The following is a 23,480-nucleotide window of genomic DNA, read 5'->3' on the forward strand; positions in this document are numbered from 1 at the left end:
CTGCTGGTTCTCTGCTCTGTCCCATTACTGTGAGGAGCCTCCACGGTGGTTCCCCCAGAGGCTCCGGGTGCCATCTCCCCCTCTTCCTCACCACCTCTCCTGGTAGACAGCCCTTTACGGTGGAAATGGTTAATACTGATTAACCTGTAATCTCGCCTCAGGTAATCTGACCTGGAGTCCCTCTGGTCATAATCTCTAAGTCCAGCAGCGGTTAATGGGTTCTGGCTTTGAGACGTCAAGGAATAAAAGCAGAGCTGCTGGGAAGTTCTCGTGGTTGCTCAAAGGTCATGAGCCCGACTGGTATCCCTGGGGATATGGTTTTGATCCCTGGTTGTGCTCAGTGAGTTAAAAGATGTGGTGTTGCTGTGAGCTGTGGTGTAAGTTCCAGATGCCGCTCAGATCGAGCAGTGGCTGTGGCTGTGGCATAGGCCGGAAGCTGCAGCTCCCATTCAGTCCCTAGCCTGGGAACTTCCATATGCCTTGGCATGGCCCTAAAAAACAAAAAAGTTAAAGCAGAGCCGCTCTTGACCGCATGGGGAAGGGCCTGCCTTCGCTCCGGCTTCTCTGCCCCGCTTCTCCTCTTCCCCACCAAGGGCCTCCCTGTGCCCGGAGGACGCCGCCCTAGCCCGAGTGACAGTAATATGAACTGTGGCCACCCCCCACCCCAAACCAGTCACGAGGAGCTGGTGTTTGGGGCCTGTGGGAAGGGGAGAATTTCAGACCCTTTATTCATCACATCGGGTGAGTGACCCAGTGTTTGAACTGAGTACAGGGCTTGGCCCAAAGAACACACACCTGTGTTTGTGTACTGTTCACGCTTCTGGTATTATCATCCTTTGGAGGAAGCTGGGCACAGGTAGAAATGCCCCTTAGAGGTGGGCAGGATTCTGGGTCACCAGAAGTGGGGTGAGAGATCAGGGGTGCCCTTGTTTCATTGGCATGACATGGCAGGAAAGGCAAGTGGATACTTCCTTGTTGACTCAGATCACAATACAACAAAGAAAAATCCCACCTCTTTACACTTGACCACCCTGCGCTCCAGCCCGCCAGGGACCTCCCATCTACCCAGATGAGAATCGGGGCTCCGATTCCGAGTCCATCTTAGTCTTTTGCTTAGCACTGGTCTCGGCAGTGGCCACCTAGCATACTGTTGGTTTCTAGGCAAAGAGGCCCTTTTGATCCGAGCTGGAATAAGATGGGAGCAGCCTTAACCCAGGAGCCCAGAGTCCCACCCGTTGAAACAGTGGGAAGGCACCTTTGCACTTCTTTGCTAAGGTGATCCACTAATGGTGAGGCACCAAGAAACGTGTGAGCTGAGAGCCGGCTGGTCTCCCAGGGGGCCCTCCTTCTTGTGCTCAATCAGGAAAAACATTTGCACTTACAGAGGCCAGGTGAGGCCGCGTGTGGCTGCCCGAGCTTCTTCCTGGCCTTCCCAGCTTATCATTCATCTCTCAAAGGTGCATTCATCTCTCTGGCCTTACTCTTGTCCCATTCTTGAGAAAGCCTGTCTTTCTGCCACCTTACAGCCTTTTCTTCTGCACAAGTGATGCACGTGTACTGCCCAGCCCATCCATTTTAGGTATTTGTGGCACAGTTTGCTCCATTCATTTTTTATAATTTAATTTTTATTTTATATTGGAGTATAGTTGGCTTACAATGTTGTGTTAGTTTCAGGTGTACGACAAAGTGATTCAGTTATTCATGTACATATATCTATTATTTGCCAGATTCTTTTCTATATAGGTTATTACAGAATGTTGAGTAGAGTTCAAATATACAGTTCAGAATATAGAGAAGTAGTACTAATACTACAGTATAGTATATATTACTCTATAGTGGTATGTAGTAGTACTATAGAGTAGTGTATACTATGCTATATATAGTAGTTTGTACATGTTAATCTCAAACTCCTAATTTACTCCCCCCCAACATTTCCCCTTTGGTAACCATAAGTTTGTTTTTAAAGTCTGTGAGTCTGTTTCTGTTTTGTAAATAAGTTTATATATATCCTTTTTTTTAGATTCCACATATAAGTGAGATCATATGGTCTTTGTCTGACTTGTGTCACTTAGTATGACAGTCTCTAGGTCCATCCATGTTGGTGCAAATGGCATGATTTCATTCTTTTTTATGGCTGAGTAATATTCCATTGTATATATGTACCCTGTCATCTTTATCCAGTCCTCTGTTGATGGACATTTAGGTTGCTTCCATGTCTTTCTATTCATTTGTAATTTTGCCCTGGTGCTGTAGGTTGTAGGGCTCTGAGCCCCAGCCTCTTCCCTCTGGCCCTGATTTGTCAACTATAGGAGGTTAGACTTAACTTAAGGTGATTCAGAGAGCATCTCACTGAACTGTTCATCACATTGTTTTACGAAGGTGAAACTGAGGGCTGGTGAGGTTAAGTCATCTAAACACAGAGATGAAGGCCAGGGACTAGAACCCAACCACTTACTTTTTCAGCTGGTCCCAACCTCTCCCTCTCTTCAGGGACTGGCTGCCTTTCTTCAGCCTGGGGCCAGCTGTGCATCTGGACAAGAGGGTCCAGCTTGGGACCTCTGTTTTAGAGGGCCCACAGGTACCCCCAATACCGGCTCTCTTGAGCTCCCTCCAAGGCCAGGTTTGAGCTCTGGACGGACAGATCACCTTGGTCCTGCTGAGTCCTTAGCTCCCAGCAAGCGGCATGACTAGAGGAAAGCCAGAGCAGGGCCAAGGCCACCCGTCTGGCGGAAGCTCGAACCTGGCCTTGGAGGGAGCCCGAAGGAGCGGATGTTGGGGGTACGCCTGGGCAGTGCTTGCCTGGCTCGGGTTAGGCTGGTGAGGAGCAGCCTTAAGACGTATGGTAAGGGATGCGGGCTTCACCGCAACTCTTTCCTGAGACCTCGTGCTGTAATGGATGTGCTTGTCCTGACTCGCGTTTCCATGGTTCTCAGAACCGATGATTTTCCCTGAGTTTTCCTTTTTGCTCTTCCTCTTAGCTCTAGTCTTCCTCTCTGTCTACCTCCCACTTTTCTTGTTTTTTCAAAATATTCTTAGGATTCCTGATGGAGGTCTTTCTAGTGAAGCACCCCAGATTTTGACTGCGTTCTGCTTCTTCTACTTTATTTAGACACATAACTGCTCCATTTGGACCCGTCTTATATATTGGGCCCCTCCGCACTAATGTGGCTTCCACGTGTGAAGTCTTTTCTTCTCGTCAACTGACCAGAACCAGCTGACCCCACTCCCCTGCTGTGCACAGAGAGGCTGTCAGAGGGCTGATGAGTGATCCGAGGTCATGAATGACCTTCTCTAGAGCCTTATCTTGGTTTATATCACTTTTGTCTTTTCCATTATCTCAAACTTCTGGGTGTGTAAAGAGAATAATCTTTCAGGTGAAAACCTCACAAACTTCAAGAATTATGGGCTTCTAGATTAAGTTTCTCAGAGAGTTTAGAAAGGCATGTTTGTATGATTTCCTGGTTAAGCTGGACATTCCTCAGCCCCAGAAAACGTTCTAGACCTCTGTGTGTGTTCCTGGGCGGGTAGGTGATAGACTATTTCAAAAGTGCCCTCTGGTCCCTGCAAAATAAACTGCCTTGTAATGTGGCAATTACCCAGTAAGAAAAAGGAGACAATTTTTTTTTTTCTTTTCATGGCTGCACCTGTGGCATGCGGAAGTTCCTGGGCCAGGAGTCGAATCAGAGCTGCCGCTGCCAGCCTACACCACAGCCTCAGCAACGTCAGATCTGAGCTGCATATAGGAACTTTGCTGCAGCTTTTGGCAATGCTGGATCCTTAACCCACAGAGCATGGCCAGGGATAGAACCCACATCCTCACAGAGACAACACTGAGTCCTTAACCCACTGAGCCCTAATGGGAACTCTGATAATTTGTATTTTTAAAAATTTAGTTCAGAGCTCCATGAAAAACCCTCAAAACTTAAGATTATAAATAAATGAGTATTTATTCAAAGTTGAGGGTTTGGGAGTTACCATCATGGTGTTGCCGTGAGCTGTAGTGTAGGACGCAGATGTGGCTATAGTGTGGGCCAGCGGCTAGAGCTCTGATTCGACCCCTAGCCTGGAAACTTTCACATGCCTCAGTGCAGCCCTAAAAAGCAAAAAAAATAAAAATAAAAAAATTAAAAAGTTGAGGGTTTTAGTAGAATGTGATTATGTATTTATTGGCTGCACTCGTGGCATGTGGAAGTTCCCAGGCCAGGGATTGAACTGGTGCCACAGCAGCAACCCAAGCTGCTACAGTGACAATGCTGGATCCTTAACTGACTGTGCCGTAGAGAACTCCTGTGATTATCTTTTATATAAGATTTTACACTTTATGGAGATCCTGTTGTGGCTCAGTGGTTAATGAATCCGACTAGGAACCATGAGGTTGTGGGTTCGATCCCTGGCCTTGCTCAGTGGGTTAAGGATCCAGCGTTGCGGTGAGCTGTGGTGTAGGTTGCAGACACGGCTCGGATCCTGCATTGCTGAGGCTGTGGCTTAGGCCGGTGGCTACATCTCCGATTAGACCCCTTGCCCGGGAACCTCCATATGCCAAGGGAGCAGCCCTAGAAAAAGGCAAAAAGACCAAAAAAAAAAAAAATTTTACACTTATAGCATTTAAATGTCTTCAGGGTAGTTGGCAAGACTCCTTGTTATGCAGCGTTTTGCGTTATGATTGATTTATATCCCACCTGTCCCCACCCTCCAGTTGAGGACTCTTTGGAACCTGTATCAGAGAGGTACACCCTCCCTCCTGATCCTCAGATCTTAGATACCAATTCTAGAAGACTGGGGTGGGGGCAGGATTCAGGTGGGACGTTGCTTTGGAAGGACGTGGAGGCCCAGCTCTTCCATCGTGAAGCCCCCTGATACTCATCATGCATATCATTGCATGGGCAGCAGATGAGTAGCACTCAGACTTTTAATTATAATCATTTTACATGTGGTGTAGTGACCAGACCACCACATGTACATACACACCATACACATAGCTAATACAAAGCCTTCACAAATGAATCTGTATTTACTGTGTGTGATGCCCTCAGATGTTGTGCGTTCTCTTGGATTTTCTTTCATTAAAAAAATTACACCAGTCACAACTCAGGGGTTTTCACGACCCATCAATGGTTCACGATTTGGAATCTGGAAATTACCACTCTAGATCATTCCATAAGGATGTGAAAAATTTCCTTCATCCCCGCAGAAGGCTGTTTCACCCGGAGAGTGGTCACTTACACACACAAATGTGCACACACGCATCTTAGCCCAGCTGGTTCCATTTCTGAGTAAGAGGTGTTACAGGATTTGATGGAACGTGTTTGTAGAGACGCTAAGACCTGGTGGTTTGAAGCTCCTGGCACAGCAAGTAATTGGGAACCACCCATAAACTGGGTGCTAGTTTCTGACTCCAGGGGGAAATCAGGTACCAGAATGTTTGGAAGTAGAAGGTGCAATAACCGTATGACTATCTCTCTCTTGCTCCCTCCCTCTTCTCACTGTCTAAAGGAAACAGAAGAAAACATAATTAAACCAAATGCAAGAAAACACACAGGGCTGTTGATGCATTTCCCAGTTCTTATAAGATTGTGTCTCACCCCCTCGGCTACTTTTGAATGTTTTGCCCGATTTCCTTTGATACGCCTCTCAAGATACAGGGTGACGCTTTATTTTGGGCAAGGCTGGCAGCTGCCTTCGACTGCTCTTTTACAAGGAGATGTATGAGGACAGCCATACAGTTTATTTTTACATCTCACCACAGGGCAAAAATCCACATTTTCAATCGAGCGTTGGACACTCCGATTTAACGAAATGTGAAAAATCTCTTGGCCCAAATAAACATCTCTCTAAATTAAGACTTTGCTCCTGAAAGTCCAAGGATTCATTAAGCCGTAATTAGCCACGATCACTGATGACTTAAAATACAGTAAGAAAGGAGAAGTTTATCCTGAGCTTTGAATACACTGTTGGAGAGAGCGTCTGTCCTATGATTGACTTTTTTTATAGCTTTCATTTTAAAATAATTCTTCCACTTCATCTGATGGCTGCCTTTTCTCCAGCCAGCCCTTTATACGAGCAGGGTAGCAGCTGTCATCCAAGCTCCCAACACCGCAGGCCATGGCATCTGTCCCAGTGACTTCGGGGGAAGCACCACATCGGCTTAGACCAACATATCAGTTCTGAGGTCCCAGGCTTTCCTATAAAAAGGCCAGCTTCATCCATTATCTGTGGAAAGGAATAGCAAGCACTCTGCAGAGGTGTATTTGCTTCACCAAACCTATAGTACCCCAGAAGGGGATTCTCTCATTATTCTCTTAGCTGGTGAGGTCAAGGGAATTAACTTGGACTGGCTCCTTAAACTCAGGACTTCGTTAAAGGCACGCAGCCATGCTCCTGAGATCTAAGTTCAGGTTTCTCTGCCTTGGGAGACTCTCCCTCTGTTCTGGTGAATATGTACCAACCTAGTAATCCTCAAGCTGTAGCATCACTCTTTTAGTGTCTCATGGAGGGACAGGTCTTAATAGTTTCCATCTTCCTACAGAAAGCTAGGTTTGACTTCCCGACACTCCATGTAGGGTAAGGAACACTTAATTTTTTTTTTTATCCACCACTTGCATTTTATCTTGATATATCTAGAGATGTGCCCTCTTGCTTTTATTTATGTCCTTATCGCTGACACTTTGTTAGGATGCATCTCATTGTCATCGGATGCAATACGGCCCTTCTGTCTGTAGCTCGGTCCCTGTTCATAGTAACTTTTTCGTATCTAATAGTGAACAGTTTTCTTGGTTAGGCTGCTGTCAATACAGTGGCCATATCACTGGATTTAAGAAAAATATACCTAACTAAGAAGTTCTTTTTTTTTTTTTTTTTTTGGCTGCACCCATGGCTTGTAGAAGTTCCCGGGCCAGGGATTGAACCCTCTTCACAGCAGCAGCCCAACCTGCTGTGGTAACAGCACCGGATCCTTAACCTGCCACATCACAGAGAACAACAGCTAAGAAGTCTTTTGTCATTAATTTTGTTAGGTTGTAGGTTAGGGTACCAGGAGGAGCTACATTGGAAAGTGCACGAGCTGTGGAATCAGGTTTGGGTTTACATCTTAGGTCTTCTGCTTACTAGTTACATGTCTTTGAGGCATTTACCTGGTATCTCAGTATATGAAGTTCTGGAACTCAGTGAGTGGACACACGATCTCTGTTCCTTTTCTTTCCTTATGACAGAAATGAGTGTTTCTGTTGCATGAATGTACATGAATTACCCACGCTGTATCACATCATGGAAATGGATTGAGATTTTTTAGGCTAGAGATGCTAACCTGCTTTCCTTGGGTGAGATCACTTAGTGTTGCTGGTTGATGGGGCTCTCTTGAGTATCAGCCTTTCCACCAGTTCATCTGTGCTGATCCGAGTAGAAGCAGCAGCCAACATCACATTCTATTGTCTTTTTGTCTTTTGTTGTTGTTGTTGTTGCTATTTCTTGGGCCGCTCCCGCGGCATATGGAGGTTCCCAGGCTAGGGGTTGAATCGGAGCTGTAGCCACCGGCCTACGCCAGAGGCACAGCAATGCAGGATCCGAGCCGCGTCTGCAACCTACACCACAGCTCACGGCAACGCCGGATCGTTAACCCACTGAGCAAGGGCAGGGACCGAACCCGCAACCTCATGGTTCCTAGTCGGATTCGTTAACCACTGCGCCACGACGGGAACTCCCCAACATCACATTCTAAATCACTGTTGCGGAGTTCCTGTTCTGGCTCAGCAGGAGCGAATCTGACTGGTATCCATGAGAATGCAGGTTCCATCCCTGGCCTCGCTCAGTGGGTTGAGGATCCAGCATTGCCGTGAGCTGTGGTGTAGGTCACAAATAGGGCTTGGATCCCATGTTGCATAGGCTGTGGCATTGGATGGCAGCTGTAGCTCCTATTCGACCCCTAGCCTGGGAACTTGCATACACCGTGGGTGTGGTTGTAAAAAGCTAAATAAATAAACTACTGTTGCTTTCCACCACACTTTCAGACCGAAAAATCTGTTGTAAAACTACACGTGGAGTTCCATCGTGGCTCAGCGGAAACAAATGTGACTAGGAACCATGAGGTTGCGGGTTCGATCCCTGGCCTCGCTCAGTGGGTTAAGGATCTGGTATTGCTGTGAGCTGTGGTGTAGGTCACAGACGAGGCTCAGGTCTGATGTTGCTGTGGCTCTGGTGTAGGTCGGCAGCTGTAGCTCTGATTAGACCCCTAGTCTGGGAACCTCCGTATGCCGCATGCGCGGCCCTAAAAAGACAAAAAAAGACAAAAAAAACTACACATTTGCACATCTTAAAGAGTTGGATTAAGACTGTTAGAAATCAGTGGCCATTAAACAACCATTTTCATTTGCAGTGGACTAAGAATATGATTAGCTTTGAGTTTGGAAAGCATGTGCCAATGAATGCCAAGTAAAACACCATGCAACTAGGAAATAGCAAGTCACCCCGCCAGACTTACATGGTTCTTCTTCCACATTGGTGGTGCCTTATGCCTGTCACTGGGGGGTCCCACCTTGAACCTAGGGCATCATGCCATTGGGGCTGAGGTGCATCTGGACTTTTAGAAGCCTGCTTTCAGGACGGACTGTGGAATCCCCTGGGGGGCTCTTCGTCCTCAGGACGGGGTCCCAGGCTTAGTGATCTCAATCAGAATTTAGAAGGCTGGAGTGATTCTGAGTATTGAGTGGAATTGGTTTTCTTGATGGTCCATGCGCTAAAGACTGGTTAAGGAGCAGGGAATGGGCAGGGTGGAGGGGCAGGAAGGTTGTGGGTAAATCAGGACTCTTGGCAAAGAGGGAAATTTTGCTTCACAAACCCCTTAAGACTTGGGAGCAAAAGTAAATGGCTTTGGGGAGTTCCTATTGTGGCTCAGCAATAACGAACCCGACTAGTATCCACGAGGACGTGGGTTCAATCTCTGGCCTCACTCAGTGGATTGAGGAGCCAGCATTGCCGTGAGCTGTTGTGTTCGTTATAGACACAGCTCAGATCCAGCCCTAAAAAGCAAAAAACAAACAAACCAACAAAAAACTCAACCCACTGCATAAGGTAAAAATACAGATGGGACCACATGGGGATGTCTGTGTTCAGAAAGCCTTTGCTGCCTGTGATGTGGGCTCTAGTTCTGCTCCCACTCTTATCCATTTAACTGCTGAAAGCAATGTCATTCTTAGGGCCAGCCTCTCCTTAGTTAGCTTAAACCTAGGAGAACTTGTTTCATTGGCCCTGGTCAAAGGCGAAGCCGCAAGCCTGGGAAAACCTGCTTGTCCTTCCAGCACTGGGAAGCTGTTCTGGAGATGGGCTGTGGCGAGAGGCAAGTGATCTGCCAAAGCCCAGAATTCTGCTGCAAGGGAGTGATGCGCTGATGTTTTCCAGTGAACTTGTCTGGCTTCCGTAATGTTCCGTCACCATGCAAATTTTCTGAAAATCTTTGAGACTCGAGAAAAAGCTTCCCCTTGTGCACCTTTCCTCTTTGCAGTGCTTTGGAGTTGGAGAGGAGGGGTGGGGCGGGGAGCGGCCTCCACTCTCTACGCTGCTCCCGTGGAACTCACCAGAGGCTCTCGTCCTGGAGCCTTGCCCATGCCATCCCTCTGTGGCTACAGTGTTCAGAATCTGCAAAGAATTTCACCATCTGCTCCTCTGTGACCTGATGTCACACTGAGCAGAACATACTACTCTCATCCCCAACCCCTTCCTGTTTAAGGGTGTGCACAGTTGTCCAATTTTAGGGGTAGAACAACTTGCTCCTGCTGTCTGTCTCTTCCAGGAGAAACATCAGAGCCTGTTGCAGGGGGTGCTTCTAAGATCCTGGCTCCCAGTGCGTGTCCAGCTGATCGCGCGTCTCTGCTCCTCATTTGTGGGCTTTCTTTCTGATGGTGGAGGTGCTGTGGTCCCCTTTAGGGACCACAGGCTTGAGGTGCCCTTGGCTGCCTGCCTCCCGGCCATGCTTGTTTTCCTCTCATTCTCACTCCCTCTCTTTGGATCGGCCATCCGAGTGCCCGCTGTCCTGGGGGGTGGGAGGCTGCTGCTCCTTCCTGTCACCTCCACCCCCTCTGGCCACCACTTCACTTGTTGTCTGCTCGGCTTCTTCCTCTCCGTGCTTGTCTCCTTTCTCGAATCTTCTTCAGCATTTCTATTCTCTTGGGTAAACGAGGTTTCTTTGTGTCGCCATCACCAGCCAGGGTTTGCTTTTTTGCTTTCCTCGATGGCTGACAACCAAGTCCTCGACGGGTTATCAGGGATGCTTTGGGGCATGGAGGTGACGGTTGCTGGCAACATCACAGAAGGCACATGGTGCTCCAGCGCTGAGCCCCACAAGCTCTGCGACGTTGGTGCTGAAAGACAGTGATGTCTGTGTCTTCCCCAGATGGACCCTTTTCCCTTGGTACTGGGTTCAGATTCAGCCACAAAGCAACTTCCCAGAGCCTGGGGCAGAGAACTCCCCCATGCACTGTCTTGTCTCTCAGATGCCCTTCATGGTTTTGATTTGCTGTGTTGGCAGAACTCTCCTGCAGCAGCTGCAGAAGCTCCAGACTTTGGTGATGGGCAAGGTCTCTCGCACCTGCAAGCTGGCCGGCACGCAGACTGGCACCTGCCTCATGGTGAGTTTCCCAAAGGGACAAGCCCATAACGCCCCAGCCCGCTCCCCCATCTCCAAGCTCTCTTCCCAACTTGCCGTATCCAGGGGCCAGGCTTGGAGGAACCACATGGCTCACTCCCGGGCTGTTTCTCTGCTGTGATGGTGCAGTGACTGACCTGGGTACAGTTGTCTGTCCTGATGGAGGGGGCTTCTCTTCCTGGACCTGCAGGTGTTGCAGGTCTAAAGGTTTGCTCTGCAGATCTTAGAGTTGACAGCTCTTCATGTTCTCTCCTCACCCTGCAGGTCGTTGTGTTATGCTTTGCCGTTGCATTTGGCAGCTTCTTTCAGGGCTATGGACCCTATCCTTCTGCCACCAAGATGGCCCTGCCCAGCCAGCATTCCATGCAGGAGCCCTACACAGCTTCCGTTGGTAAGACAGCACCCAGCAGCTTGGGAAGTGTCTTGTTTCATTTCTCAAAGCTCAGCTCTCTGAAAGAGATCATATGTGAATGTGTAATTTTTAAAACGTGATAAAGGTGTAGCTTCCCCACTGAAGGGAGGAAGAGAGACATGGGGGACCCAGTGCCCAGGCTGCAGGGTTTCCCCTTGTGCCCCTCGCCCATTGGGCTGAGGCACACTGGGAATTCTCTAGTGCTCAACAGAGCGCAGTTGGCAAAATGCTGCTCTAGATTTTATTCTCTGATAAATTCTGATGCCTTCTTTTTGAGTTCCGATGAGGGCAAGGGATGTGCATTTGGGGAAGGAAGGGGAAGAGAGGGGGTACATTAAGTTCGCCATGACATTTTAAAGGAATCCCACTCGGTGGAACTGTGTGTTACCATACTAAGTATTTGTAAAATGAAATTAACGAATCAGCCTGTCTTACAAAACATTATGCCCAAACTTTATAGAGAATTGGAGACATAGGTGTTAGAAGTGATATTCTCACCTGGATCAATGATCACTTTTCCTTGTGTAGGAAGTAAAGGCGTGGTCCAGGGGTCATAAAGTAGATCCACAAATAAGGACAAGTGTGGAATGTGGGGTAGGCACAGTCTTGCAGTTCTGAAAGATCTGTGGTCTTTATGCAGTAGGTGTATCCCTGCCAGGTGTATGACGAGAAGGCTAGCATTTCAACCAGATAACGTCCGTGGTGTCCTGGGAAATTCTTTGTTCCCTAAGGGAATGTATCTCTAAATTTAAATAGAGGAGGATGAGAGCATAGTTTCCATGTTGTAGAAAATTGCTGCCGAGCCATCTCAGCTACACAACTATGCTGTAAAACCAAAGAGAATGTCTCCGTTGTTTGATTTATGGCTTTGGCTTTGTGTCTTCTCTCCAGTTTCTAAATGAAAATGCAGTTTTCGGCCCTTATATCTCCTCTCTATGCAAGACCTATTCATTGGGAATGCTTCTTGTTTTAGCTGAGTCTGGACATCTCCAAGCATTTGACTCCTGTTCTCCATGAATTGTTTCCCCTAGATGGTTGAGGAGGGGCACAGAGGGGAGTTTTATTTTCAGAGCCCTGGGGGTGGCCGTTTGTTTCCTGTTTATTTGCTTTTCAGTGTTCTTCCAAGACCTTATAATTGGTATCATTTTTCAGTGCACAGAACTCTGAAATCCTAAAGCCTTTCTAGAACGCCAACTCCATTTGGCACCCTCAGTCCTGGGCAACAAGAACCCACACCTTGTTCACCTGCCCCCGATCTTGGGCATCCAGCGAGGGCACAGGGTGTACGCTGGTCGCTCGTAACATCTGTTCTTTGCTTTGTTCTCAGTGAGATCCAGGAACCTGCTGATCTATGAGGAACACTCTCCCCTGGAGGAGCCGTCCAGTCCCGCCTCGGCTGGGGAGCTCGGGCGCTGGGATGGAGGCTCCTCCCTGCTCAGGGCATCGGGGCTGGAGTCCAGGCCAGATGTGGATCTCCCCCATTTCATTATCTCCAATGAGACCAGCTTGGAGAAGTCAGTGCTGTTGGAGCTGCAGCAGCACTTGTGAGTCAAATAGATAGAGATTCAGGTCCTCTAAAGCACGGGTGGTGGGTTATGAGTCAGCAACCTTCAGGGGGGGGTGTAGCCCTTCCCGCTGCCCTGGTCCAGCCCTCAGCTTTTTCAACACTGATTTCCAGCACCCAGACTCTGGAGAGTCTATTGCTTGCCCACAGATGCCCCTGGCAGAGACTGGGGAAGAGACCCAGTGTGAGCCGGCCCCATGTCTGCTGTGCCACGGGGGAGCTTGCGGGGCGGCTCCAAGAATTGGGGAAAGGACTTGACTCCCTTCCTCACTGACTTCTTCCTCCTCTCAGAGCCTCGCAAGTAAACACACAGTCCAGTGACAGCAACATACTTGCTACGCACACACATCCTCAAGACACATTCCCAAGCTTCCTCCCAGCTAGAGATACATGCATGTTATGCTTTATGTCCATATGTCATTACATATGATTTATATGTAAATAAAGTATATTAATTATAATTATATAGTTAGTTATTTGTTAATATTGAAGGACACTGTTGAAGAGGCACTGTGCATGCGTATGTTCCCACATTGAAAAGGACATATACTTGTCTCCAACTCTCCATGAGTTGTTTCCTTTAGAAAGTTACAAGGAGAAGTCCTTGTCTAAACATAAACACCTGTACAGCTGCTGGGTGTTGTTGCCGTGCTGGGGAGATACCCCAAACGGCACAGGAAGGCGGGTCGGCCACACACTCGTGGTGACACGTGGTGTGGTTGTCGCTCTAGCGGAACTCTGACTCTGTCTCCCAGACACGGTGCAGTTCCAACGCGAGCGGGAAAGATTTTCTTTCAGATTCTTCAGCTTTCCTCCCCTGATGCTGCAGAGGAAAGTTCATAATCACATACACTTTTGTGTGTTTACAGTACACATGCATGTTTGACATTTACTAATGCTTGTTTTGAGCACTATGCGGATAAGACATATAAATCCTTCGAAATATTTTAAAAGGTTAGGCATGATTATTATTATTATTGTCTTTTTGCTATTTCTTTGGGCTGCTCCCGCGGCATATGGAGGTTCCCAGGCTAGGGGTCGAATTGGAGCTGTAGCCACTGGCCTACGCCAGAGCCTCAGCAACGCGGGATCCGAGCCGCGTCTGCAACCTACACCACAGCTCACTGAGCAAGGGCAGGGACCGAACCCACAACCTCATGGTTCCTAGTCGGATTCGTTAACCACTGCGCCACGACGGGAACTCCAGGCATTATTATTATTATTCCCCTTATAGGTGTAGAGCCGCCACTGGGGATAGAGGAGACTCACCTGACTGATTACTGGGTTCAGGATATGTCTTCTCTCTTTTTTTTTTTTTTTTTTTTTTTTTTTGCTTTTTAGGGCCGCACCTGTGGCATATGGAAGTTCCCAGACTAGGGGTCGAACGGGAGCTACAGCTGCATCTGCAGGCCTATGCCACAGCCATCACAATGCAGGATCAGAGCTGCGTCTGACCACTGCTCACAGCAATGCTGGATCCCTAACCCATGGAGCAAGGCCAGGGATCGAACCCTTCATCCTCATGGCTACTAGTTGGACTTGTTTCTCATGTGTCACAACAAGAACTCCTAGTCTTCTCTCCTCTTGTCTTAGCTCCTCAAGTTTCCACTGAAATACCACTCATTCTGGGATGTCTCCTGATACCAGAGCCTCTGAATGCCTGCAGACTTTCTAGGCTGTTATACCATTTAATAACATATTTATTTTCTGTTATAGATTTATTATTATTTCAAGTTAGTTTGGGTTTTTGGGGTTTTTTTTTAAGTCTTTATCTAAATTATCTGCTATTCTAGACCAGGGATCCGTCTTTATCCTTTTGTTTTTTCTCCTTCCCAGAGTTTAGCATAGGGCTACCTGACCTCAATAAAGATAATAACAATTTAAAGCAAAGTACAGCAACTCCATGTCAAAATGCCAGGTTTATCCCCCGGGTTGCGTGTCTCCTCTTGTGTGAGGATAAAGATAGGAATGGGGACGAGTGGAGAGGCAGGTAGTGGGAGCTTAAGCGGGCAGAGAATGGCTGCTGGGAGGGAGGAGGCCAAGAAGCAGGCTTGGGCCAGTCCCCAGAGTCACATCGTGGAATGCCGGGGCCACCCCCCAAGCACGAGACTCGTAGTTGGCAGCTGATTGATAAGACCGTCTTCCTTTTGATTCCTTCGCAGGGTCAGCACCCAGCTGGAGGGGAATGAAACACTAAAAGTTGTCGAACTCGACAGACGAGTGAATGCCACCTTCTGAAGAAGCCGTCGCCACCCCCCTCTTTCTCTTCACTCTGCCTTTATGTCCCAAACCACCTTTATCATAAGCTTTTCCTATTTGCCACCCGACCTTGATGAAGACATGGACAAGCAGTCGTAGCTTTGGATGGGAGGACAGCCTGGGATTCCCACCCGTGGTGAGAGAGCGCCGACCCCCGGCCCCACGTACCCGCCTCCCCCCATCACTTACGGCCATAGGAAATTATTTTAGGGTCAGGGGTGGGACAAGCAGGCTGGTTTCTACTGACAGTGCTCAAAAGATACTGCCGGATTCTCACGGGGCTGTGGGGGTATGTGACCGCGTCTTTGAAGAAGAGCTGACTCTTGTTCATTCAAGACCCCAGGCTCTAGCCACAAAAAGACCAGGGTGCCTGTTGGAATCTGGCAAAGCACTGACTGATGTCCTGCCTTCTTCAGCCCGGGGCTCCGGGGCACGTGCTCCCATCAGCCCTGCAAGTGCCAGGGCCTCCCGCGAGCTCCCCCTGCCGCTCTGCCCTGATCTCTCGCTGACAGTCTGCCCGGCCCTGGAGCTGGAGCCAGGCGTCCGTCGCCTTCTTACTCTCAGGCCGCAAGTGCAATGCCTGAAGGAATCAGGCTTTTCTACTCCAGGCAAACCTGCCCCATCTTGTTGCTTGTTAGGATTTCACCACAGTCCGTGTCCCCCACACGCCCCTAGTTCTGCCTCCCTGGCTTCTCCTCCCCATTTGTAAATAGTATTTATTAGCATGCTGAGGCTTCCCGCGGGCAACCACACTGAAGACGTCCACACGCCTCCCTCCAGGCTACCAAGGTCTTCGGTTGGTTTTCAGAGCGAGGCGGGCCTCCTAGGCTCTTGGACCCCCTACCCTTCCAGGCCATGTTTTGGTTTCTGCTCTTTGTGTACTAAAGGCCTAATTGTAGTTGGGAGATTTCCTTAAGCACGTCCTCCCAGAGCAGCAACTCAGAGGGAAAGGTGGAGCCGTGCCTTGCTTAGGTCTGGGTTCTGCGGACAGATGCTCGTCTGTCCTGTGCCCACAGCAGCAGGGACGGGAAACCCTGGCATTTCAGACAACTATGCCAGCTTGCATTTTCCCACATCCCTGAGGCTTCTTCTTTCTCCTCGTCTGCCCCAACACAGGGCCAGAGCAGGGGTAGAGCTGAGGCCTGTTCCTGGGGTCGGCGTAGGTGACATTTGTGTATCCACAGTCTTACCTTTTAGAGTCAGGTTTGGCTACTTTGCAGCTCACCCAAAGAGATACCACCTAATCCCCCAACCTACTTTTATTTTTTTTTTTTTAATGATTAAAAGTAACTTTTGTAGTTTTTAAAAAAATCTTTCCTCTTTCATACAAATAAGAAATGGACTTTTTACTGTGTAATGTAGAAGTCTCCCCTTAAATGTGTTTCCCTAGCTTGTAAAAGATTTTGTGTAAGATACTTGTCACTTTTGGTATTTTGTTTTCAGTCGGAGCTGAAGCACCTTTTGCTTCAACTCTCTCTCTGTCTCCGTTTCTCTCTTCATCTACTTTGTCATTGGAGCTTGTATTGAGGAGGGATTAAGCCACACCAGGGCCTTCCGTTTATCTCCGATACAGGATTTGGTGTCATTAGCATTTGCCATCATACCTCATAAGTGGGCCCGGACCTTCGGGGCTCACTGTCAGTGATTCTTTCTCTCCCTGCTGTGATGCAGAGTTCTGACTGGGAGACGGCCAAGTTCATCTCCTTGGCTCTGTGGGAAAGCTGAATCAGGATTGCAGCGGTCCTGGCAGCCCTCGTGGTCCTTTGCACACCTGTCCCTGTCCCTTCCATTGGCGAGGGAGGGCTGAGACCCTGGGGGGCTGTGTGGGCAGAGGGCTGCTAGCATTCCTCAAAGCCCCCTTCCCGCTTCTGCTTCTCTCTGCCTTCTCCTCTCCTCCCCTTTTGCTCTAGAGCCTCTTGGGCCTGGCTGGGATCTGCTAACCATGGGCCATTATTGATCCATCCTTCTCCTTAAAACGTCTCGTAATTGTCAGGCACAGGCAGCCAGGATAGGGGATTAAAGTTAAGATACAATTAACTCAAGTAGTATTTGGACCATGAGAAAGGCACGCTTGTGTATGTCGGTGAGAATGGGTCGGTTTTCCCACCAGACACACTGGAACCAGATGGGTTTTTGTTTTGTTTTGTTTGGTCTTTTTGTATTTTTAGGGTCGCACCTGTGGTATACGGAGGTTCCCAGGCTAGGAGTCCAGTTGGAGCTGTTGCTGCCAGCCTACACCACAGCCACAGCCATGCCAGATCTGAGCTGCATCTGCAACCTACGCCAGATCCTTAACCTACTGAGCGAGGTCAGGGATCGAACCCACAACCTAATGGTTCCTAGGCAGATTTGTTTCTGCTGCGCCATGACGGGAGCTCTGAACCAGATGGGTTTTTAAGGCTCCTGGATTAGCTCGAGGGGCAAGTTCATCTTTCGAATGAGGAGGGAGTAGGGAGAGGCCAGCAAACTCCTAGCGTCCGTTCTTAGTGCCTTGAGGATGTTATTTCCTCCCTGACCTTCCCTTGTTTGGCATCCGTCTCTCTAGCCCTCCAAACAGCAGGGCTTGATCTCTGAGAAACTGTGTTTCCAGAAGGGAGTCTGTGTCTGGAGGCCTGGGACATCAGCCTGAGAGCTCGAATAGCCCTTGTAAGGGGTTCCACGACCCAGCATTGCTGCTGTTTTGAGAAAGACCTCTGCCCTCCTCTCCTTGCTGGGCAAGTACAGGAAACTGAACAGTTATCCCGTCAGGAGGAGGTATGGAGTCAAGAGGATGCAGAAGGGTCGGATCATACCAGAGGTGGGCCCCATAATTAATGGGTGTGTACATGTTTCTGTTCCAGAGTTAAGCCCCTAACGTCAACCCCCCAGAGCCAGCCCGTAGACAAGTCAGTAATACCTGGTTAGCCCCGAAGATCTCAAATAGTGGCAGGTGTTGGCTTCTGAACTTCAGTTGTGGTCAACACAGGACTGTTAGCGCAACCATCAATCGAAATGCATTGGTATGTTAATGAGAAACATATTAATATATTTTCCATCTATCAAGAGGTTTTCCTCTCTCCTTTCTTTGACTGGCCTAGTAAAGGAGCTGTCTTGCATCGTTCAGAGAACATGTACTTTTTTTAACTGGATGAGACCTGGGTGACCCAGACACACACATGCCCACCCCCCCACCCCCCAGCAGTTCTGTTCACAGCTCTCAACTTTGCACTTAGAAATGGATACTGTAAATGAAAGCAGGTTTAAGAAGGAATTTCTGTGAAGTGCTGGGTTTAAGAAGGAATTTCTGTGAAGTGCTGGGACCGTGGAGCCTCGCTCACATAAAGAGTGTTACATAAAAACCTGACCGCTGAACTAGGTTGCTCCTTTGGGGCGGGAGGTGGGCCTGAAGTTGGGCATCAGTGCAGGCAGAATTAGATAACCTTTTCGTTAACGTAAATGATTTTGATTCCCAGACCTAATTTGTAGATCGTGAAGGCAGCTTTTAGCTCAACTTACTTACGGACCAACTGTAACTACCATGTTTTTTCCTTCCTGCGTCTCTCGGTGTAGCCTGAATGCCGAGCGGGGCTGGGAATCACATGTGCCCTTGGAGCAGGAGTGTTGAATTCATTCATCTTTATTCTGGCAGTGAGTCAGTGTCCAGAAGTGTTGACATAAGTGTTGTGTTAAAACTTTTCAGCACTTTGTATCTCCCTCCTGTGTTTTCACACCAAGCTAAAGACAAGGATCGGAGGGCCCCTCGGGACCAGCTCCTCCCAGCACACACTGCACACATGGAGAACCCCCCCTGCCCCCCCTTGGGGAGATGGAGCGTCTGTGCTGGCTCTGCTAACATGGGGAGATAGGAGACTGAGGAGAAGGCTTTAGCTTCCCCCTTTGTTTGGCACTAATCCGGTTCCGTTGAATCCAGTCTTTGAGAAACCTTTATTAAGGACACCAGCTCTCTTGGAGTTCCCGTTGTGGCTCAGTGGTAACAAACCAGACTAGTATCCATGAGGACGCGGGTTTGATCCCTGGCATCACTCAGTGGGTTAAGGTCCTGGCATTGCCGTGAGCTGTGTTGGAGGTCACAGATGCAGCTTGGATCCTGTGTTGCTGTGGCTGTGGCGTAGGCCAGCAGCTGTAGCTCTGACTTGACCCCTGGTCCAGGAACTTCATATGCCGCAGGTGCGGCCCTAAAAAATAAATAAAAACAATAAAGACGCCAGCTCTCCTGCTTGCCGTGCTGGCAGGACCTGTGAGCCAAATCATTAGCAGGTGGTGCTCTGGTGGGAGTCGTTTTCTCTTAATGCTTTTCAGCTGCGATAATCAGGAGTCGTGCTCAGAGAAGTTTCTCTGGGAGGGAAGTGACAGGAGAAGTAGGGGGCTGTGAAGCAGCCAGAGACAGATTGCAGATTTTTCATTCATTTATTCATTCATTGAATCATTCATTCAGTCCCAAGGAGGAGTGCTGCAGGAAGTTAATCCAAAGCCATGCAGGTCTCCCTCCCATGCACACACACATACCTCCCTCTTGGACACTCGTTTGTGCCTTAGACGTGCCTTATATTTGAATCCAGGATGCCTGCGGGCTGCCTCGTCGCTGGGAGGTTTTATATACAGCCTTGTAGCACCAGACTGAAGTGGCTATGGGTGAAGGGACTTTTTCCAAAGGCTCAAAAATGGTTTCCTAAAAGTGAGCTGTGGTCAGATGTGCACATCTGGAAAAAAGAAGCAGTCACGTCCACTAGGATAATCCCATTTTGCAGAGATGCCATCACATCAAAAAAATGCCCAACCGGGATTGAAAATCTTACCAGTGCTCAGAGCAGATCATTTCTCAGCGCAGAGGAAACCTGATGCATTGAGGATTAAGGCTCCATGTCTCCGTGGCCAGAGGGCCAGCTCTTACCACAGGACAAGACGAGGCATTGTTTCATTTTGTCATTTGGGGCAACGTAAAATTCAGAAATGCTTTATTTTGTCTTGGCGTCTTGAAGGAAGGGAAATAATATTTCTGGAGCCCCCACTCCGTGCTATGCCTAAATAAGTTTTAAGTCTTGTAATTTTGTAGCAAGAGAAAATAAGCGTCCCTCAGGACGGCGAGCTGCGGAAGCAACTAAGTGATAGGGGAGCGGCCGAGGTCGAGCAGATGCCTTGCTGTGCGAACACGCGGTCAACAGTCCGGGCCCACGGGCCACGCGTTCGCCTTGGGCTGGGCCCCGCGGTGCCAAGGTCAGGTTTTTGCCTCATGCTGGAGATGTCCACCAGATGTGTGTCTCCTGTCCACTTCATCCAGCTGTGGATCCCAACTAGCAGCCTTTGCATCCTGGAAAAGCAACGCCAGCGGTGTTGGCCGTTTCTCGGCTCTTCTCCCTTGCTCGCCAGCCACCGTGGACCCACCGCCCGCACTGTTTAGCAAACCTGCCTTTCAGAGAAACACTGTCTGAGTCTACGAAAAACACTAGCCTTCTTTGACAAATTGTGAGCGGCCCTTTTTAAACAATGCTGAGCAGACTCTGGACTGTAATCAACCATGAGCTTTAATGTCTCTGCTGCCAGGCTGGGCTTTCCTTTCTTTGGTAACAGATTATATAGACCAGCAGTGTTGAAGTCGAAATACATGGTGAGTCTATTATCTATTGTATTGTGCTGGGGTTTTTTTTAATGGCTTTTTATCCTTTATTGTAGCTAAGTAAATACCAAAAAAAAAAAAAAAAAAAAAAATGCTTTGTAGGATACTTGTACTTAGTTTGGAAAAAAAAAGAATTGAAATTGTTATGCTTTTATATTTCCATTTCTTGCAAATAAAAATATTTTTTCTTAAATAGTAAAATGTTGTCCGGTGTTTAAAATCCTGAGAGTCTGTTTTTAAAAGCTTTTCTTATAAGCATGGATCTGCATATGTGTGCCTAACCATTCTTTCCTGATTAGCCAGTCAACCTGAAAGAAGGCACTCAGACCAGCAATCTGCATGTTATCTAGCCTGGAGTCCGTGTCTCGGTTGGCAGAGGATTGAGAAATGTAATTGTTTTCTCAGTCAGTCCCGGGAAGGAAAACAGAGGAAACCAGTTCTCTCTGGAGGTTTCTGCCACCTGACTGCTGTTTTCTCGCTGTCTCCTACAACTCCTCTCTAACTCGATTTTAGAGCTCCGTGGATTTGATTTTGCTTTCTCCATCTCGGGCTGCTTGAGAATGATGGCTTGGACTTGGGCCAGAAGAGAAGGATCCCTCTTCATATGAACAGTGGCAGAGGGCCCCTAACACAGATTCGTGCTCCAGAAATTCTGATGAGATGGTTGATAAAGGTCAGGGCACTCAAGCAGAGTCATCTTGGTTGCACGGCAAGCGCTGTATTCAAATGTAATTTTCTCCTCTCAGGGAGAGTGGAACTTCATTTAGCCTTAGAAAGAGTAGCCAAGATGCTAGAGATGAAGGCCAGGGATCCTGCTTACCTGGCCCCCTCCCCTGAGCCTCTTCTTTTTTTTTTTTTTTTAGTGGCATGCCAAACCCTTCTGTTCAGCTCACAGGTACATTAATCTCCTGCCGCCTTTCTTCTCTGGGCACCTCGACCTTCTCTTTTTCTGTTCCTATGCAAGTGTCCTTTCCCGCTGGAGGCTTTTATAACACATCCTCCCTCTTTCTTTCTTATTCTGGGAGTCTGTTATGGAAACCTCCTCCTTCACCTGCTGTTATCTTTCCAGGGATGTGTGGAGGGGTAAATACGCACCGGTTTGAAAATGGTCTGTATTAATCATGGCTTTGTGTTTGCTGTATTTCTAGTGCTTTGACATCTTGGGTCTTGCTAAGCCAGGAGGGTGTGCTCCTTGCAGGAGTAGCCCATCAGTAGACACCATGAAGGACTTGCCTATAAGCACAGCTTTCCTAGGCAAACTGACCAATCCAGGGAGCATTCCCCAGTCACCTCCTTTAAGGGCTGTCACAGCATCACTGTCCCCCTGCCCTTTCACTAAGTACCAGGGTCAGGTACCAGACACCCAGAAACCATCTCTGTACCTCAGAGCCCACTGAAATGACTCAAGCCAGCCAACCCCAAGCCCGCGTTCCTTGCCCTGCCTCCCTCGGAAACTGCCATTAAAGCTCTCTCCTAATTTTCCTCACTTCCTCTGCCTCCCAATCAGCCTGTGAGTGTGGCCAGCTCCCTCATCCTGACGACTGTGAGTAACCGACTTTTCTTTTTCTTTTTAATTTAATTTAATTTAATTTATGCTTTTCAGGACCACACATGTGGCATATGGAGGTTCCCAGGCTAGGGGTGAATCAGAGCTGTAGCTGCCGGCCCACGCCAGAACCATAGCAACGCAAGGTCCGAGCCGCATCTTCGACCTCCACCACAGCCCATGGCAACACCGGATCCTTAACCCACTGAGCGAGACCCGGGGTTGAACCTGCAACCTCATGGTTCCTAGTCAGATTCATTTCGGCTGAACCACTACAAAAACTTCCTCTTTTTTTCTTTTAAATTTTCAATGGCTTTACTTAATGTTCATAATCATCACCTATTTATTAAGCACCTATTGTGTACTGAAATCCGATACAGGGCAGATTACAATGATAGCATAAACCCTGTCTACTTTGGAGTGGGCAGGAAATTATAAGATGGAACCATTGACTTTAAAACACTCAATATTTAAAAAAAAATCAATATTAGTAAATATGTTGATAACGTTCCATAGTCTTTCAACTTGATTCACCTCTGTGCTAATTAATACGTAGTCTGGATCTCATAGAGCACTTTTTGGGTAAAGAGAAACATTGTTGGAAGCTATTTTATTTTATTTCCTTACAAGTTATCTTTTCCTAAGCAGTCATCTCTCGATCTCTTGGCCTCACCAAATCGGAATAACAATAAAACCTACATTTTAAAACCCATTTCTTAAGCATCGGAATGTCAAATCAGAGGCTGATTCCATTTTGGGTTTCATGATGGGCCTTCTACAATTTAGAGAAATGTAACACAGATTTATCGTCTTATTTTACACTGGTTGTCACTTTTGTTAGAAAATAACTGAGACCTACACAGGTTGGTGGGGTTTGTTCATGGGAAAAGAAGTAAATCAGAAAACAGGTGTCTAAAACCCGACTCCTGCTCTAGTTCTAGGGTAAATCATGTCTCTGAAAATGAGATCCACTCAGGCAAGGGAACGTTGGGGTACAGCGGGAAAAACGACGAGGCTGGATTCAGCAGATAATTTATGGGTTCTTGCCTGGTAACACTGTTAACTTGCTGGCCTGGAGGGAAAAGGAGCCACTGAAGGCCTGTTACGTACCAGGTGATTTTTATGTATTATCTGCAATCTTATTTATTGCCTCCAAAATGTTTATAGAAGATCTATAATGACCTCCTTTCACAGTCGAGGAAACTGAGGTTCCAAAAAATAAGACTCTTACTCAAATTATCATACAGCAGAGGAGCTGCCGATGAGAGACTGAGGCCGTGGTCTTCGCTGACGCCAAGTACAGAATCTTTGAAGGACACTGTGTTGTTTTTTAGGGCTTAAGGATGTTCACTTGGGAAAATTCAGGTGTTAGCCTAGATTACATGTTGCAAACCTTCAGCGCGTGCACAGGTGTTTCTGGTTTGGCCCTATGATGAGTCAAACATTTGAAAA

General features: G+C 48.0%; 1 protein-coding gene across 1 annotated transcript in view; it reads left to right on the forward strand.

Annotated features, from left to right (window-relative positions):
* Window positions 1-20,683, forward strand: part of CREB3L2 (cAMP responsive element binding protein 3 like 2) — a 132,949-nt gene extending 112,266 nt beyond the window's left edge. Inside the window, exons 9-12 of the mRNA XM_003134635.4 lie at window positions 10,517-10,616; window positions 10,898-11,024; window positions 12,373-12,589; window positions 14,772-20,683. Coding sequence (XP_003134683.1) covers window positions 10,517-10,616; window positions 10,898-11,024; window positions 12,373-12,589; window positions 14,772-14,847 — 520 coding nt within the window. The 3' untranslated portion in view covers window positions 14,848-20,683. The remainder of the gene's footprint in view (window positions 1-10,516; window positions 10,617-10,897; window positions 11,025-12,372; window positions 12,590-14,771) is intronic.

The sequence above is a fragment of the Sus scrofa genome, chromosome 18 (assembly GCF_000003025.6).
Source record: "Sus scrofa isolate TJ Tabasco breed Duroc chromosome 18, Sscrofa11.1, whole genome shotgun sequence".
NCBI classification, from domain to species: Eukaryota; Metazoa; Chordata; class Mammalia; order Artiodactyla; family Suidae; genus Sus; species Sus scrofa.